The 19,427-nt window shown below is 42.6% G+C and overlaps 1 protein-coding gene across 4 annotated transcripts in view; it reads right to left on the bottom strand.

Moving 5' to 3' along the window:
• Positions 1–3,115, bottom strand: part of PRLHR (prolactin releasing hormone receptor) — an 8,774-nt gene extending 5,659 nt beyond the window's left edge. For 2 of the 4 annotated variants that reach the window (XR_001873869.1, XM_017809155.1), the window contains exons 1-2: positions 2,643–2,796; positions 1,269–2,531 (exon numbers count right to left, since the gene is read on the bottom strand). Coding sequence is in view for 1 of the 4 variants with exons in the window: in XM_017809155.1 (XP_017664644.1) it covers positions 1,311–2,345 (1,035 nt within the window). In the remaining 3 variants the exon portion in view is untranslated. Of the gene's footprint in view, positions 1–1,268; positions 2,532–2,642; positions 2,797–3,089 lie in introns of those variants that run through there. The other 2 variants (XR_001873870.1, XR_001873871.1) reach the window with 2 other exon arrangements.
• Between the last annotated feature and the right edge of the window lie 16,312 nt (positions 3,116–19,427).

Below are 19,427 nucleotides of genomic sequence, written 5' to 3' on the forward strand. Positions count from 1 at the left end.
CTTAACAGACACCTCCAGAAGGGCTCCTCAAGGCAGTATCAAAGCCTCTGGCTCTCTCTGGAGATCAAAGCTGATGGCACCATTGCCACCTGTCAAAATCAGCTCCTGGAGGAATGGGTGGAATTCGTCTCAGCACTGACAATGCTGTGATGACAAAGGCAGCTGACTTGCAGCAGGGCTGCAAGAGACAATGGCAGGAACACAATTCAATGTCAGTAAAGTGGTGGTGTGTCTTAATGTCCCCTATTTGAATGATTTGCCACTACAGGTTGTGTTTCAAGTCAGTCCATCCTTGATGGCAACACTTGCAAATCTACCAAACAGGCTGTTGCCCACTCTGCATCACATTTCACATCACAGAAATAACATCACTCTGCTTTTATTTACCCTCTTGCAATACTACATCTCACATTGCTACATGCTCTGCTGCAGGCCCACGAGACACAGGGGAGGTTGGGATTGCAGGAAGATGCTGGGTTCCAGAACCAGAAAACCCAAATTCCTGTGCAGTCACAAGGACTGTGACTCCATCCCCTGGGCCTGGGGCAGGGAGCAGATGGGGGTGAGGGGAGAAACCCTGCAGGGCAGACACAGCACACCCCAGCAAGGGCCACAGGCACACAGGTGACCCAGTCATCTTGAACAGAGGCACCTGGAGGGGTTGCAAGTGAGCTGCTGCCATCACCCTGCATGTCACCCACACCCCCGGGAGAGGGGACACCACTGCTGCCAGCACAGCTCAGCTGGCACAGGGAGGCTTGGAGCAGCTCCTGCCAACCTGATTTCCTGCCCACAGCTGGGGTAGCTGCTGAGGGACAGCATTTCAGAGACCTTTATGCTATTTGCAGCTTGGCCCTAACTCAAGAGGACTACAGGAATATTGTTAGTCCTCTGCCTTAGATCCTGGGCTAAGGAATGGACTCTGGGTAGATAGCAAATTTAATTTCTACCCAATCCAAAACATTCCCTCATTGAGGTATTTAGGTTTCATACTCATCCTTGCTTCTCCCCGTCCCCAAAACCCATGTCTGTACTGAGTAATATCCAAAACAGATAGGAAGGATCCCTGTATCTTATTGTGGTAATATCTCCTTGCCTCTAACTCCAGTCAAAGAAGAAAAGACATTTTTTAAACATGACATCTGCATGTCATTCTCCATTAGAAGTGGAGGTGCTGAGGAAGATAAGCATGGGAATTGTGTTGTTATAATTGAGCCCTGAAGACAAATGTCAGGAATGAGGACTAATTAGAAGTGGAAAAGACTTACAATGTTACTGTACAAAGGAAATGCACTCCCACCAGACCTCGTTTACAGCACCACACTGGCCATAATGCAGTTTGTAGCGGGTCCAATTTTCTTCTTTCTCCAGGCAAACATTTTCTTCAGCTCTCCCCTGAAGCTGTCATGGAGCCAGGCATAGAGGAAGGCGTTGGTGCAAGCAGACATCATTGCAAACCAGTGGCACAGCAGCTGGATAAAGTTGAAATACTGCTTGTCAATCAGGCTGATGTCTATGTCCTTTATCACGTTGAAGATGTGCAGAGGCAGCCAACAGACTCCAAAGGCTGCCACCACTAAGACCAGCAGGCGAAAAGTCTTCCTCCTCCGTGCACGGTCCCACTCGGCCTGGCCCTGGGTGACATTACCTGGCACCACACGGTTCTTCAGCTTGACTGAGATCCTCAGGTAGGACAGGGAGATGACAGCCAAAGGCAACACGTAGGTGATGATGAGGGTGCTGTAGGCATAAGCCAAGCGATCCCTTTTCATGTGGAACCAAAACTCCTCGCAGATGGAGAAGTCCAGCTCCGGGAACTCCGCGTGGTAAGTGTGGACTAAGGCTGGGGCAGCCAGGGTGCAGCTCAGCAGCCAAATAGCAGCCAGGATGTAAGCACAGACAGGGATGGTGAGCCTCCTGCGGAAGGGGTACACCATGGCACAGTACCTGTCCACAGCTATGACAGTCAGGGTGAACACAGACACGAACACCGTGACGGGCTGCATCAGGAAAACAAAGTAGCACATGAACCGCCCGTACACCCACCCCCGGGGCTCGAAGGCATAGGCGAGCGTCAGGGGCACACAGGTTGCACACATGAGCATGTCTGAGAAAGCCAGATTGCCTACGAGAAAGTTGGTGACATTGTGCATTTTTTTTGTCTTGCAGATAACATAAATGAGCAGGTAATTCCCAATGACACCGATGAAAACCACCAGGGAGTAGCAGGGGATGATTAGTGGCTTGAAGGACTGAACAAACTGGAGACCTGAGAATAAATTGCTGGCGTTGCTGTGAATTGCAGAGAGGAAGCTTTGGGAAGTTAAATTGTCCGAATTCATCATTTTCCTCCTTTTGTTGTCTGCCTTCAGCCGAGTGAAGTAGTTACCGCTGCACTACTCCCTCACTCAATCAGTGGGGATAATGAATGGATTACTGGCTGTCCAGAGGTTACCACATGGATAGTAAACAAGCATCCGTAAAAGCAAAAGGTGAAGTTGTAATCCTCGAGAAGCAGCTTCCAGCAATTCCTAGGAAAAATCAAATACAACCAATTTCCATTAAATTCCTCCTGTATTTACTATTAAATCCAGGTTTTGACAGCATGCCACTTAACAAACATTTAATGCACGAGTACTTACTGCTGTGGGTTTTTAATCCCATACGATTTTCCTGGGGATGCCAAGAAGTGCCCTAGATGTCTGTCTTCTGCAAATCCAGGAGCGTGGATGTTTCTGTGTGTCAGAGAGAGAGAGAGAGAGAATATATGAGGGAGAAAGAGGGTGATGCGCATTTACAAGCTAAGTGCAGATCAGTGTTTTTAAACAGTCTTACTCCCAGGTCAGGACAGATTTGTGTACCAGCTTTTCTCCCTATTGGCTGTCCTGGGTATTGCGTTGCTCTTTGCGTGCTTCTTGCTGATAGTAATTAGTTCTAGAACATCCTTTCAAAAATTCCCTTCTCCTTCCAGTGCATCTATAATTGCCCCTCACAGCTAAAAATCAATTTACATTCATTAACATGAGCCTGCACAGCATCTAATCCCAGATTCACTTTGCCACAGCCCCCAGAGTGTCCAAAAAAGCTACCTGTGAATTTGCTGCTATAATGTGACTGCGAAAGAGAATTTTAATAATATGCTGAAGGCAAATAAATGTTTATGCCACTAGAGGGTCTCAGCTATGTACCTGGTGAATGAAGTTAGGCTTAGAAATGTGCATTTAGCATGCAGCTCAAAGGAACTTATTTTATTTGCATTTGTTTTCCAGTCATGGTACAATGTTTGGTCACCCACTGTGACTATTTTCTGTAGGATTTGCACATCTTTAAACACATGTGAGCATCTGAAAGGAAATACTGGTATCCAAAAAGATTAGCTGTAAAGGTTTACCTACCCTGAACTAAAGCATACTGTTTCTAATATTCCAGCTACCCAATAGTATTTGGGGTGTTTCTTTATTCCTGCAGTAGATTTGTTAACCTTTTCTGTACCAGACCACAAGTACTAACCGGTCTGTAAATCCATCTGTACTTGTTTTGCTCGGTTCAGACATTAGAAAGCAAAAAATCACCCCATCCAGCTCTTGCCTATTGCTCTAATTCTCCCTTAACTCCTCTCCACCTCAGTCTGGCACCAATACCTCAGCTGTCCATAAAAACAGTGAAAATCCACTACATCCATCTGTACCAGCTAGGGAAACTAAAAAATAAACGGAGCAGCCTAACTTCAGAATACTTCAGAGCAGATAACATTGCTAGGTTTTGCAAGACACAATTTTAAATGACAGTTTATGTCCTAATCTGTTAGACTAAGGAAATATTGAGCCACTATTTTCTATGAGACTCTGGGCAGAACCGTATCCTTCTTTTGATTTGATGTAATTTGACATAAATCAGACTTTAACATAGATTTAATTTCTGTCTTATTCCTTTCCCTAATCCTAAAACAGAAGCAATCTTGTGCAGCCCTTGTTCAGACTGGAGCCATTCTGCCTGTGATGGATGGGCATTTTGAACTTGGTAAGTACTGACTCTGTGCTGCTCCATCCAGGGTTGGTTTATGCTCTGGACTGGAATATTGCTGTAATTCCAGCCTGAGGGGAGAACAGGCATGTAGCCACATTGCTCAGGAGTGTCATCCTTCATTTCACGCCTGTAGTAACCTACCCATGACCCAGACTAAAAATGGGATGTTAGAGCCCACTTCAGAGTCCAACCTCTCCTACCTGAGCTGGATGGGACCCAAGGGAATATGGTACCTATTTATCTCTACATACCCAAACCCAGAACAGGAGAGAGAGGAGTGGTGAGGCTGCAAAGAGGCAAGGAAAAAGGGGATTCCTGCTGCTGTCACCACCCAGTGCAACCATGGCACTTGGTGATAAGCACCATGATGCAGAAGTAATTCCCCAAACCCATAAATGCAATTGTTTCACTTAATGTGAGAGAAAAGCATGGCCTGATTTAAAGTAGGATTGCAGTAGACTTTGGACATGGTCTCTAGTACAAGCCAAAAGACATAGAAAAATGAAAGGAGGGCATATGCAAATGGTCCTCATGCTGCCACATCCTGCTGGAATTGCAAGGCTCGTGCCAGGAAAGAAGCCTCACGATGATATCCCTGCATATGTAGTAATTAAAAATTTCATTTTTAACTAAGTGATTTTTCTGCATCATTCCCAAGAGCTGCAGAGTAGACTCAATAAATATCCTCATTGTATTCCAATGAAAAAAAAGGTTTATGCTTTGCCATGTGAGAATAAAAATGAAACACAGAATCATCTAAAGAAGCCTTCAAGGTCACCTTAATGCTCAGGTCACAAAAAAACCTGTAACTAACCTTAGAGGTCCTTTTATTTCAAGCTGTATGGGTAAATCTTCCTGCATTTTCTCTTACCTTTAAATGCCCTTTTTTCACCTCTGAAATGAGTAATGAGTACACCTTCTGTTTGAAGGCTCCCACCTATTTCTGTCAGTGATTTTCTGCTTGTTTTGGCTTCAGGCAGAAAATGTCTTCGATTCAGCTGTCTTCTACAGCTAAGATCTGGAAAGATAATATTTAATAGAGGCTTGAATAGAAAAAGCAGCCCAGCAATTTAGCCCACAGAAATCCTCTTTCCTCCAAATACGAATCTTGTTTCGAATTTCCTGGGCTGTGTGACAGAGTCCCTCTTGAACTGCCTGTAAGTCCATTTCACACAGAGAATTTTCTCAGTAAAAGAGAAAAGGTCACAGGAACTGCGTTCCTGTCACGTTAGAACTGTTTTGCCATTCCAGGTGTTTAAGGGTGCCACATGTAGGAATGATGATTAGTGTTCAGTGAAACCCTGGTCTTCCCTCAGTCAGTGGAGAATGTTATACCCAGAGCCAGACCAACACCCCACAGAAATGTTTCACAGCTGAGCTTTTATAATCTCTTGTGCTCCTGTCCAACTCTGCACAGCACAAGCATTGTAAGATGCTTTTAGGCTTTACAGACCAGAACATTTTCTTGTCTCATTAGTCTCACAGTTCCAGGTGTCAGTTTTCTATGTTCCTGTTTATTTGCCTTTTCTTTTTTTGCATAAAGAGGACTTCTTTTGCATCACAGAGCTCCTTTAAAAATTCTTTCACATCATTCCACAAATGTTCTGTGCAGAAAAGATCAGGTAGTTCTTGTAGAGCCTACAATAAAAATAGATACTTCGCCTATTTTGAATGATGCAGATATGAGGGTTCCTTTAGCAAATTATTCTTTTGACCAGCCAGGGGACAGGATTTTATTTCCCACAATAATTTCATGTCAGGTCAGCCTGTCCCCCCCTCAATCATATAAATGCATCCTGCTTGCCCCTGCTGTGGACTGGAACACCACAGTTTCTAAACTCTAAGAACCATGTTTACAAACAAGGGTTTGGGGTTTTTTGGTTGGCTAGGAGTTTTTTGGTTGTTGTTGCTGCTTTTCTCAAATTCAAGGTACCAAACTTTGATAAACACAGGATTCAGTTTAAAATAATTCACTTTAGCTGAAGAGGAGCTTAACAACTTGAAGGAAGGGGATGTTTGAATTTAAGTCAAAACTTGCTTAAAGTTGCGCACTAAATATAGAAGAGGGGCTCTACTCTACATATGCACAGAATTCTTTGCCTTCTGGGGAAAGTGACACGAGAAAAGTGAGTTGGTTCCTCAGATGACAAAGATCATGTGCTGGAATAAAGATAAAAGCATAAAAACTGGGGGAAATTACAAGTGATTCCCTGGAAATGAAAGTGCCAGGTCACAATTAAACAGTGAAACTTTGGAAACCTGAGGGAGAAGGGGAGGAAAAACTTGTCATAAAAGACAGGATCAAGGTCACCTAATAATACGAATTTTTACTGTGGCTTAAATTTTGTTGCAGGTCTATACAATGAAGCAGGCAGTGCATTTGAGAGTGGAAGAAAAGAAAATCTACCACTTTGTGAGAGATTCCAGGGTGAATTTGCCTCCACTTTGTTACAGCCTCTGGACAATTTTCTTGCTCTAAGTGTCTATTCACCAGAGCAGAATTGCACTATATTCTTTAAAAACACTAGGGAGGATGGTAAACTCCAGGGCAGGCAAAGATGTATTTAAGCAAAGGAACAACATTAATGAAAGACCAAATTCACAATGGGCAAATTTAGCACGGAAAGTAGAACACTTCTAAGTGGGAGGGCAACAAATTGCCCCTTGGAAGTGCTTGCTTTTGGAACAATCACTGTATTAGGGGGGATAAAGCACCTGCTTTTTGACAGAAATCTTGATCCATTTATCACGTGCGTGTGGCCTGATTTCTTGCTCGGGGCTTGAGCTTCAGGAGGCTCCTTTCTATCCTTCATCAACACAGACTTTGGACTGCACTCACCCCTACTTGAAAATAACTCCACTATCATATTTTTTGACAGTATTCCCATTGATAATGTTCAAAAGACAGAATTAAGATGTATATACCTGCAGACCCACACAGGTGGGTACAGCTCAGACTAAATCCTAAGACATTTTTAGTATTCTTTGTTGTTCTTTGACAGGAAGATTTTTGCACTAGTGCCTGTGAAGATCAACTAGAACAGCACTTGAATATTTGCTTGATGAACTTTGCCTGTTGCTGATCTTGGCACCTGCTGAGAGCAGCTGATTTACAAAGCAGGGAGAAAGGCAGGGCCAGCACAGTCACTCTGGAAAAACAGTTCAGCCACAAGGCACTTCAGTCAGTACCATCACTGATTCTTTTTTCTCTGACCTGCCTTCCTAAAAAAATGCTGCCTGGAGACTTGGTACAGCCAGGCTTGATTCTCCCATGTCACCACACCTTAAGATTTTCTTTGCCAGGTAAATCCACGCAGGAATTAATGACCAAGAAAGAAGATGATCTGATTTTTTTATGTTAGGTTTTGGTGTGCAGTTTTGAGGGTTTTTTTGCTTTTTGTGTGTGTCTGTATGTGCTGTTGTTTGAGGAGTTTTGTTGCTGGTTTTTTGGTTTTGTTTTTGGTTTTTTTTTAATCTCTAGGCACAGGATAGATAGGTTAAATGCTATGATTACTCAAGAGGTATTTGTGTTGATTATGTTGCTTGAGAATGCTGAAGGAGTATTGTGCTGAAGAACAGAGTCTGGCTAACAAGTCTGACCATCTCTGAGTTGTCTGGACAGACATCAATGGAATTTCAGATTTTTATTACAAATCCTTCTGTAAACACACCTCTGAAATGGATCCTTGTCATGTTACAGTAAGAGAAACTTGCTGTCTTTAGAGTTCCCATAGACAGGATGTATAACACAAGGAAAACAATCAATCAAACAAACAAAGCCACGGGGCAAAATCTTTAGGAATATCTAAGCTAGAGGTTTTTCCTCTTTGTTTGTAACTATGATTTTAGGCAACAGTGCTGACACATCCTGGTAAAGTGTGCTTACTTTTTATTTTAATAACTCAGTCAGGACTAGCCTGGGAAAAGCTATCTGAATGTCTCTGATTTAAAGGCTGTTACAAGGAAGGATGCAAATGGAAAAGTATGAAGGCAGATTTCCATATCCAACAGATCCAACATCTCCTGCTGCTCCAGAAAAACTGGCATTTCTCCTCTGCTCCCGAGCCCTGAAGGGATGCAGAATCGATACCAGTACATGCCCCAAGCCGGGACGGACTGTGGGAATTGGCTGCCAGGAACATCTGCAGGTGGAATGCTGAGCCCTGGAGGAACTCAGAGGAACTCTGAGGAGCTCAGCGCTCAGAGCGTTCCCTGCAGACGCGGACAGCCGGGATTGGGGATCACCGCGAACCCCGCGGGTCCCGCGGGCAGGTCAGCCCCGGCACAGGGGAGGGCTGGCGGCAAAACCGGGCTGCTGAGGGTTAAACCTGAGCAGCAGCGGGGTAAAATGCTGCCTGCCCCATGGCACCGCTCTAGGGCACCCCGGAGAAGCAGTTCCCCCCTGCCCCGCAGTGCCAGGAGGGGCTCTGGCAGGGTTTGGGCACTGCCCGAGAGGTTTCCCCGAGCCCGGAGCGGAGAGGGAGCGGCTCCTGCAGCACCAAGGACAGCGCCCATCCCGGGATGAGCTGCTGTGCCCCTCGGTGGGACAGGGCAAGACAGCCACAGCCACCCCGGAGATGCTCCTGTGCCCCTCGGTGTGACAGGGCAGGACAGCCACAGCCACCCCAAAGGCAAGGGCAGGGCTCTCAGAAGCCCCCTGTCCCGGGGGGTTCCCCTGCCACCAGCAAAATGTTCTTTGCCCGCAGAAATCTTCTATGTGCAACCCCTGAAAAACCATCAGAGCAGCAGTTACACCGAACCCCGCACCCGGAGGGGATCTCTCCCCAAGAATTGAAGAAGGAAAAAGCATTTCCTGCTTCCTGCACGTCGTGGGTTAACTACAGTGGGCAGCTGAGCCCCGACAGCCACTGGCTCACTGCCCTGTGGTGGGACGGGGGAGACAACTAGAGGAGTAAAAGTGAGAAAACTCGTGGGTTGAGATACAGTTTAATAACTAAAGTGAACACTGCACGCACAAACAAGGCAGAACAAGGAATTCACTCACCTCTTCCCATGAGAGGTGGGTGTTCAGCCACGTCCAAGAAAACAGGGCTCCATCACGTGCAGCACCACCTGGGAAGGCAAACACCATCACCTCCAACATCCCCCCTTAATTCTTCCCCCAGATTTACATGCTGAGCACGACACCACATAATAGAGAATACCCCTGTGGTCACTTGGGTTCAACTGTCCCAGCTGTGTCCCCCAAAACTCCCTGTGCACCCCCAGCCTCCTGACTGGTGGGGTGAGGAGCAGAGAAGGCCTTGGCTCTGTGTGAGCCCTGCTCAGCAGGAACTGAACCATCCCTGTTATTGACATGTTTGCAGCTCAGATCCAAAGCACAGCCCCATACCAGCCCCTGTGAAGAAAATTAACTCTATCCCAACCAAATCCAGCACTTTGCATTATCCCAAGGTGCCCACCCACCCTGGGGATGGGTGAAGGGCAGAAGAGAGCAACAGCTCTCTGATGTTCTGTAGGGACCACACTGACATGAGAAAACTTTCTGCTTTCATGGAACAATGAGTTCAATTAATACGTGTCAAATGAAAAGGAAAAAAAAAGACCAGAGGACCAACATCAGCAGACCAGCTGCTCTTAGTTGTTTATACAGAGTAATAAAATCCAACTTCCATTTAATTAACTATCCCACTAACAACAATCTGCCCTGGAGCTTCGAAAGCTCTTAATACTAAAGGTTTTTCTGGAGGACTGTCATCTAGTTTGATTATAGTTTGCATAATAACATTATGTAGAGATAAGAACACTATTTGGAATTGAGTTGTTCTGCTCTCTCATGCAAATTCATGTTTGGAAAAAAAGGGAATAAGAGATATTGTACTTTAATAACCTACATCATCTCAATAAAACCTAACTTAACAGAACTTCTAATGAAGCCTTCTGCATGTTTTCAGCACATTTGTACTAAGAATAAGGAAGTGACATTTTAAAGAAGAAAATAAAACATTTTATAGCATATTCACAGCCAGGCTTATTTATGATCTCGTCTCCTTCCAACTGTGCAGATCTATATTTGCTCTCAGGACTATTGTCTCACTCTCTCTGTGTGTATGTGCATCCAGCCCTTATAATTATGCTTCAACATTTGGGTTTATTCTCTTTCACTCTCTCAATTCCTCTTCCACAGCAGAATTTGGCTGCTTACTTTTTTCTGCTTCCTAGTATCACTCAAAATAGCCATTAGAGTCATCTGCTGTTGGATGAGCAAAACATAGAGCCAAAAATGCTAAAGGTGGAAGAAATTAGAGGAACACAGAAGGTGAATGAACATTTCATGATGACTCCTACTGCCATGGCTTACCCACACACACCATTTCAGCTGTTTGTCCTCTCATGTTATTTTGGTACCTCGCAGCACTGGTTATAAATGCCAGTACTCCTGACTTGACATTCTGTTACTATGAAAATCAACGTGAATTTTGCTACAGATTTCAACATTGCCCAGTTTCTCCCCTGCCCTTTTCTTTGACATATTTCCTTTAGAATGCTTGTCTCCAGCTCTGTTGGCTTTCCCCCATCTTTTTATCTGATACAAGAAGCTTGAAATCACAAAGACCACCAGATTTCCCCTACTGTGATCCCTTCTGGGTCACCTCTTTCAACCCTTCCTGTGGATACTCTGCCTCTGTTTAACCTTTCTTACCAAGGAGGAGCCCAGCCCCAGCTGCAGAGCTCCTGGGCTCATGTTATTAAGTCCTATTATTCCCCATGGATGCTATCCCATTACCTGATTGCTTTTAGATTAAGAGTTTAGTCTCCTGGTAGCTTTCCCCTAACATTCCTTTCCAAGAAGTGTTTTGTTCATTTTGTGGCTGCATTAGTGATGGGAGAACTGTCCTCATGCCTGGGCTCTGTCAAGTACCTGAGCACAGTAAGAGCCACAGTTTAGCTCTAATTTTATGAACAGCCTTGTTTACATCTGAATGCACCTGTTGAACTCCCATCAATTAGAAGACTTCAACGTGCAATTTCTACAGTAGATATCTGACCCATCATCTACTTGTTTTTCCACAGACATTTTTATTCTACGGAACAAGTCTGTTTTACTTTGTACCATTGCTGAATGTCTGTTATCCATGGTCAGTCACCTCAGGGCTGGATGGTCAATTAGAGCAAAAGGTGGTCCCGCTTCTGCTGCTCCTCTGTTGTGGCTGCTCTTCTCTGAGACATGACACCTGCTTTTTTTTTGTTGAAACAGCAGATTTTTTCCTCCTTTCTAGGTGACTGATGCCAGCTCCACCACCAACAGAGTGCCTACTGCTGCATTAAACAAGTGAACTCCAGCATTTTGTGAGTGTTGATCTCATACTCATCAATTAAAGCATGTGGGAGCCTTAACCTGGAAGGGGTTTTTTTTTTGCTAAAACCTTGCAGTTAAGCACTGCAATGTCAAAATAGCTCACGGCCCCAGTGCAGGACTTTCTGATTCTGTATAATAGAGAATTGGCTGGAATCTGTGTGGAATCTGGGGTCCAGCACGCCCCAGATGTTTACAAGTGATGTGATTCTTACATCACTTCACATGTGTTTCGTTCCATCATTGCAACAAAATAAGTCTTTCCTGTCAAGAAACAGAAGTGATGTTTCAGATGGTTCATTCCTAGTAGTAGTGAATCATGAGAACCATATTCTAATTAGGGCAAAATACAAAAGCCCCATAGAAGTGAGCTGATATTTGCCACATAGGGCTTATTTATTATTTTAACCCTGTTGCTGTAGCAGCTCTCCAGGTGTTCAGACAGACTTGCAGTGGAGCAAGGCAAGACCTGCCCAAACAGAACGTAATCACTGCAAATGCAACAAGCCCAGGAGCTGACAGCATTTTATGCACAATAATGAGCAACTCTTTCTGACACCAAGCAGTGTCATCTCCACTCAAGGCAGGACAAAACTGAGGCTGGATAATTTTTACCCTGAAGCAGGACAGATATTACTGGTAGAATTTGCTCTAGATCTCCTGATATCCTGTGTGGGCAAACCACCTTTCCCTACTACTGTATGAGGTGTCATCACTCCAGAAGAACAGTAATTTCTAATTAACCATTCTCCCCATCCCTTATTTCTTTTTTGACATTGTAAAGCCTGGATTTAAGCAGAAAAAAATCGAGATACACAGCCCGGGCAACAAAGTCCTCCAAAGCCTTTTCTGAAGATACCCACAATATCGTACTTTCAAAAAGGCCAAAAATCTATTCTATGTCAGTAATGGCTCCTATTTTTGTTCTAGTAGGAATAAGAGCTTTTAAGCCTGGTTAGAGTTTTACTTAGCAAAAACATTATACAACATTCCTTCTAGTAAAAAATGAAGTAGAAAAAGCCCCCACTGAATTCTTACCTCTCAGTTACTCTCTCTGAGCACTGAAATAGTATATTTACAGTCATGAACCAAATCCCAGTCTTTTGAACAGCTTGGAGAGAAGTGGCGTATCTCAAAAACAGAACAGAAAGCATTGTTGGTTGGGGGTAACTATATGAGATGTATATTTAGAAGTTCAGAAGGACTGGAGGAGCTGTATTTATTTAAGCTTTTCTTTTTTGTTTTTGTTCCCACTGAGTATTTAATTGAAAAATACACAAGAGCTTCTAGAATGTTCAGAAAAATACACCATCAAATGGTATTTTTTTTTAATTCTATTGAACCCTGAAGTGACAGTAGCAGTTTGTGCCATGAAGTGAAATGCTTCTATGGGTTGTGGGATGACTGTCATTGACACACAGAACTGCACCACCCTGATCCAGAGGTGCACAGAGGCAGTGGGACAATCATGCCAGCTGGTTTTAGTGTGCAGATCTCATCTTTCAGGGCAGAATTTATAAAGTCCCAACCTTTGTTGTAGTCCACAATGAAAAGTAAAAGCTCTGAAATGATTCACAGACCATTTTTATTGCAGTTCCTCTGAAGCACACGTGACCCCACGAAGCAGTGGTGAAGTGAACAGCTTCTCTTCATTTGTATCCTTGGGAAAATGGGGCTACCACGAGTCTGGAGTCTGAATACCTGGGCTCTATTCCTTCACCAGTGACCTACCTCATCTAAGAGTCAAGCTCCTATTTTAATCCCAAAACTCCATCTCTGCCATCAGTGCAGGGACATGGGATGATGAAAATCCCCCCCCTGCATTCTGGTTTTAAATACTCAAGGCTATAATTTCCCTTCACATGACCTCTGAACCAAACCTACACAGCCCTGGGTTCACACCTCGCTCCATGAGGGAGAGTTTTAACAGACTGTGATGAAGCCTCAATAGCTGAAAGCAAGACAAAGGCACCTTTTAATCGTCAAATTAGCTGGAGGGAAGAGCTGGAACCGCTTTCAGTCAGGAAATAAGGGGAAATCATTAAAGGAAATCATCCCCTTTTCTTTCTCCAAGTAATTAGAAGAACCATCTGTATGTTCATTTCACTACAGTTAAGGGTGTGGATTAGCATTTCAGAGAGATTTGAGTTCACCCACCAATACTTTGATGTGTTAACGTGAATGATGCTAAAATTTCTAAGGCTTTCAATGTTATACAAGTTAAAAAGGGGTACACATGTCACCTTCCAGTCCCTCTTTTTGAATGACTATTCAGCAGAGCCAAATTTACATTCGGAGAATTTTCCTTTTATCTCCAAAAGAATATTTATAAAATAATATGTTCCCATTAAAATAAATGTGGTGTTTACATAATGCCCAGCTATAACCCTGTGGATCTGTACTGCTGGACTGTGCAGCACACACTGCCACAATGAAATCAAAATTGTACAAGAGGCTGATAAAGTATCCAGATATAAATAAGCTAAATAAGCCTTTTAGTTACGACTGCTTTTCCTCTGTGGGAAAAACAACCTCTCAAATATTTCTTTGGTGATTTACAAGGGTGTAACAAAATTTCAGGCACGGAGTCATAAATAGCTAAAGCACACTGAAAAGTGAAAATGAAAAAGTTCTGCAGCCTTAGTTTCACATTTATTAAACAACAATCTCCACTGTGAGACCACTGGAAACAAATTTTTGCCAGTGTTAGTTCTCTGGGTACTATAGAAATCTGCATTTGACTTGAGGCAGAATGGAAATCATAAGATAATATAATAGACCCTGCAGACCTCATAGATAAAAGACTGTGGGTTGCCTAGATGGTTCAATACAGACCTCTCCATGACTGAAACCAACCCCTATGGATAAGTGAAGCTGAATTCAATTTCCCAAGATCTTTTGTGAGTGTCTAATTCTCTGAATATACTTGTTCAGGTCATTACACAAAGTTCTGTGCATTTATTTACCAATAAATGGTGAACTCCAGCTCCAGCAAGGCAGGAATTGCCCTCTGTGAGCCCAAGGCTGTCCTCATCACCCACCATTATAATTAATCAACTATAACTCGAAATAAAAATCCATATTTCTGGAAAAAGAGCCTTGAGAAATGGCCACAGCTTCAGATTTCCCAGCCACATGATGGAATTAGTATCTTTTCCCTTGAAACAACATGAAATTTCCAAGGAAAAGCACAATACACTAGAGCTGGGCATGGCAAAACTGACAAAAACTGACAGCTCTCATCACTTCCTACTGATCCCTCTGTTCAGTGAAGCCAGAACCTCTGGAATCTGGAATGTGATTCTCTCTGGTCCAATTTCCAGGACACTTTAATGACATTTTGTTGCTCATGGAATTGGAAAAGCAAAACAAAATATACAAAGAGAGAAGGTACACAAGTAGAGGCCAAAAAAAATTTTAATCTGCTTTATGAATTGGTCCCATTTCACCCCCCTTGGACATGCTTTGTAGAGAACCTGAGTTCCTCCAGTTCTCAATTTTAGTCTTCAAAACACACTCGAAGGAGGAAAATTGCCACTCAATCTGCGAAGGAGGAACTAAAACATGAAGTATCTAAGAACTTTCTCAGTAGGAGAAAGAAATAATAATAGAGAGAGAAGTCTTAAACTCCCATTACTAACCTCTGCAATAACTTTTTTCATAAATGAAAACAGAACAAAGAGGGTGTTTGTCCAAATGGCAGCAGTTAAAAAAAAAAGAAGAATGATGAGGGAGGAAAGAAGTTATTCATTTTTCTGAATTAATTTTGCAGAAGAGCTAATATCATAGTGTCATCTCACCACCATGTCCAGGAGTCTTGTCCTTGAGCTCTACAGACCAAGGATTTTTCCAAGACAATATTAAAATGATGTGGCTAATGTACTCTTTTGATTAATTCAATTTAAATTAAATGGCATGCTGTGGCATATCAACCTGACTGAATTTGAACACACACACACACGTATCCAAAAAGAAATTATGGTCTGTAATGCCTCTCAGCATTCATGATTTATAATGAGAGAGTTTCCTGCTAAAATAGATCTCAATTAATACATATATAACATGTATATACATATATGATATATATGTATATAATATAAAATATATAATATTATATATTATATATATACATATATATTATATATATATAATGAATATATTCTGTGGCAGAGGTAGGTGTTCACAGGGACTGAATTTAATCTAGTGAGGTGTATCTCCCTGGGGTCTATGGAACATGAGACTGATTGAAGATAAGATAAACTCATCTGTTGAGTGGTTTGGAACCTAAATTTATCAGTCCCTTATCAAATGGAACCAAGTAGTCTGTCCTTGGTTTCACACTTTAAAAGCCTGCATGCCCATTTGTGAGAAGCTGAGAGGTTTTTGTCACTGCTCATTTTTTGCTATTCTGTTAAACCTAATTGGTTTAAGAGCTGTTAATATGTCTCGGGATTATATTCTCTGATTAACACCCTTGATTAGATTACTCAGACACTCTTTAACTCACTTTTTATTGCACAGCATATAACTTCAACATCAAAAGGGCCTAGAAGGTCAGATCTGAATGAGCAGAGTGAAATAATTTAGTATAACCACAGTGCTTGCCCACACAAAATACCCCATTGCCAAGGGAGCAGTTTCCCTTCTGTCCCATTTCTCTCTGAAGTTAATGCTGCTTGACTGCAGTGAATCACAGCAGACAGTGTCCCATTAGCAGAACAGCAAAAATAGTCTATAATTCATAACAAAGCAATTTTTCAGCCACTTGAAATGCTTTTTGCACTTGGAGTTACTCTTTTTTTTCCCCTGCCATGTGCAGCAGGAGTTGCCTCTATCCAGTCCAGCAGCTCAGTTGCTGTACAAACCTATTCCATCTCACTGAAATGACACACTGCTTGAAGGTACCAAAACGCTGCGAAGGCAGTGAGGAAGAAGCAGGACAGCAAAGAGATCACAGGAGCTGTGACCAGCTGGAAAACACAATTCATGTCGATGGGGCCTGGAGGGGACATTCACAAGCGTTTGCTCCTTTGCTAAAGGTGAAACAGAAACAAAGCTCTGAGAGCCTGAAATGCAGAGAGTGAGATATCTGCACATCCTTGTCGTGGGAAAAGACACATCCAAGCTGTTGGAGCAGCTTGTGTGCATCAGATTATCAGGTGTCAAACACCCTGTCCATAAACTAGAGAGAGAGGTCTTGGAGGCTCAGCGGGGCAGGGTGTCTGGGGCAAAGTGGTGGGCAGAAAAAGCCACTACACCAACCTGGCAGAGTGTTCCAAGCCATGTCACAGGGCCATGGCCTTGCTGCTCCACAGCCACCACCCCCCTTGCCAGCACAGCTGGAGATGGCACAAGTCAGCTGCCACGAGTGGCTGCAGCTCGGTGCTCCCAGAGCCCCAGTGGGTGTGAATTATCCAGCTGGGGAGGCTAAAATTACTCCACAAGACATTAACTCCAGCCAAAAGAGGAGTTCTCCTGCTGTAAAACTCGTGTGCTGGCATCACTGACACCAGGCAGGGACAATGCACTCTGCATTGTCCTCACACAGGATGAGGAGTTTGGAGTCTTCCTTTTCAGCAGCTTCCTGACTTCCTGCCCCTGACTGCCACCTGAACAGCTTAGGGTCTTTATTTTCCCAGACATCTCATAAGCTTTTCCATAAAAAGCAAGTCCTGGTTGCGTAGATAGATAACTTATATTTCCCATCCCACAGGAGCTGTCTCACACCCATGTCCCTTGGGACCTTCCCATCATTCCTGGCTCCCCGTTAAAGCACCAACTGGAGAGGATTTGCTGGCTCTGGGAATATCTCCCAGGAAAGCTGACATTAGGGATAGAGCTCAAAAAGAAGATGGAGAACCAACTCTGTTGTGCAACTCATTTGTTAACCAGATGTTTCCCGGGTTTTATAATCCCAAAATACCATAATGTGTCACAGGAACCTTCTCCCACTCCCACACAAGGACTGTGCTACCACAGCTGTTAAATTTTACAAGTCAGTAAAAGTTTGGTGTTGAAAGCTTGGTCTTCCTGCCTAAAATTACGATGGCTAATTATTTTATACAGATGTTATATACATGTGCTCAGTTATCTACAAAATACCCACATATTTTGAAAAGGGGGAAAAATACAAGTAACTGAAAAAATAAGTTACATGGAAAATTTTGGGCAGCCATGAGGCACAGTGGTGAGTGAAAAAGGGTGGATGAGAAGGAACATGAAGAATCATGTTAGTGGAATATATAAACTATTATTTATGTGCTATATATAAAGCATGAATCACACGTTTTCAATACTTTCACAATTTGAGCTCAAGCTTCACTGGGAATCTGACTCAGGTATATAAATGAGACTTGAGAGATTTTAATATGGAAGGACAGAAATAGTCCCTTAACAGGAGGATGAGGGGACAAATTGTGATTTTCATATGAGGTGCAGCACAGTAATGACAAGCCAACACTGACCAAATCTTCCTGCTCTTTCCCTTTGAACAGTAGCTGTGACTTTTTGAGTCACAAGCTAAGTTTGTGATTAAATTAAATTGTGTAACAGAAGAATTACAGCAGCCTGTCTCTGGTAGTGCCTCCTGGGAGAAGGAGAAGGGAAAGAGAAACAGTATGTACTGATGCCTTCCTGGGATGGCCTTCCAGCAATAAATATTTTAGGTTCCTTTAAGCCAATGCTTTAGTCTGGAGAGACTTTTTCCATGGCTTTTCTTCCATAGATTCATCTGTTTTCTGATTTCCATTCATCCATATCCAAAACAAACCACCAGAAACGTGCTGTATTTGAACTCTGCAGCTTTGGGTTCTAAGCCTACTGCCTCTTTGATAACTTTATTGGTTGCTTCCCAGTTTCTGCTTCCTCAGATTCTACCACACAGTTTGCTTGCTACACTCAACCCATAAAGTCATCAATCAGGCAATAAAACTAAAACCCAAAGCCACACAATTAAAATGTGGCACTTTTTTTAGCAAGCATCCTGTCTAAATTTCTGATTTCTTTAACCTACAGAACCAGCCAAAAAAATTACTATTCCTGAGTACTGTTAAAGACACAAAACTTCAAAGTAGGAGAGTGTAGAGCCTACAGTACCTGGCACTTCTGCATAATTAGAAAAAACTACTGTTGGGATGTTGGCACAAAAAGTGATCAACACAGTAGATATTACATGAAACAGAGATATCTAATTGTTATATTTTAACAAGTTTTTGTTCTCCGTTCCTTCCTCAGCAATTTTCCCTCATCTTCATTAGTTAATTAGTTCTGCCTGGAGCACTAAGCTTGTGATGCTTAAGAAAAAGAGAGAAAATCAGTAACTTGAGAGACCCTCAGAAGCTTTGATCATTTGTTCTCTCATTTTAACCTACAAACCTTTCTTTTCTTTTCCCTTTGAAAATTCCTGCTCTAAATTCCCACAGGAGAGTCAAACACTGTTGTTGGGGTCCTTTCAAGTGAACTTCTTGTAAGCACCTTCAGCCTCATATTGCTGTAGAGAGTTCTCCAAAGGAGTTGAATGCCATGGAATAAACACATTAATCAGTTAGTCAGAGCTTCTACAAATGATTAAACATCTCTAACCAGATACCAAAGATGTGAATAAATTCAGCATTTTTGACCTGTAATTTCACTCTCTCAACAAAATCCAAAAAAATGGTGTTGATCTGGACAGTTATTCACCAATGTTAGCACTGCAATGAGTTACCACCAACCTCAGCCAAAATCAATTACTGTGTTTTCTTCTTCAGACAGTGATCACTTCTCATTTGTCCTTCAGTAACTTCATTAAGTCATCATTTAATAATTAAGAATATCTTGCATCTGTTATTCATCTTAATAAGATCAGCAGCTAAATCTCAGATGAAAAGAAGCTCAATATTTTTGAAAACTCCATGCAGATGAACTGGAAACAGTATTGATTTAGTTTGCATGATTAGTGATAATAGCTGTAAAAATTCCTAGAGGGAAATACAAAGCAAGTTTTAAAAAAATTTCTTCCTTTTCCAAGTAATAAACTGCATCATTAACCTTTTTGTTCAAGTGCTATCTACATGAGATTCACACATTTCCCAGCAGAGCCACT

This window comes from Lepidothrix coronata, unplaced genomic scaffold, assembly GCF_001604755.1.
Source record: "Lepidothrix coronata isolate B3197 unplaced genomic scaffold, Lepidothrix_coronata-1.0 Scaffold25, whole genome shotgun sequence".
Classification (NCBI taxonomy): domain Eukaryota; kingdom Metazoa; phylum Chordata; class Aves; order Passeriformes; family Pipridae; genus Lepidothrix; species Lepidothrix coronata.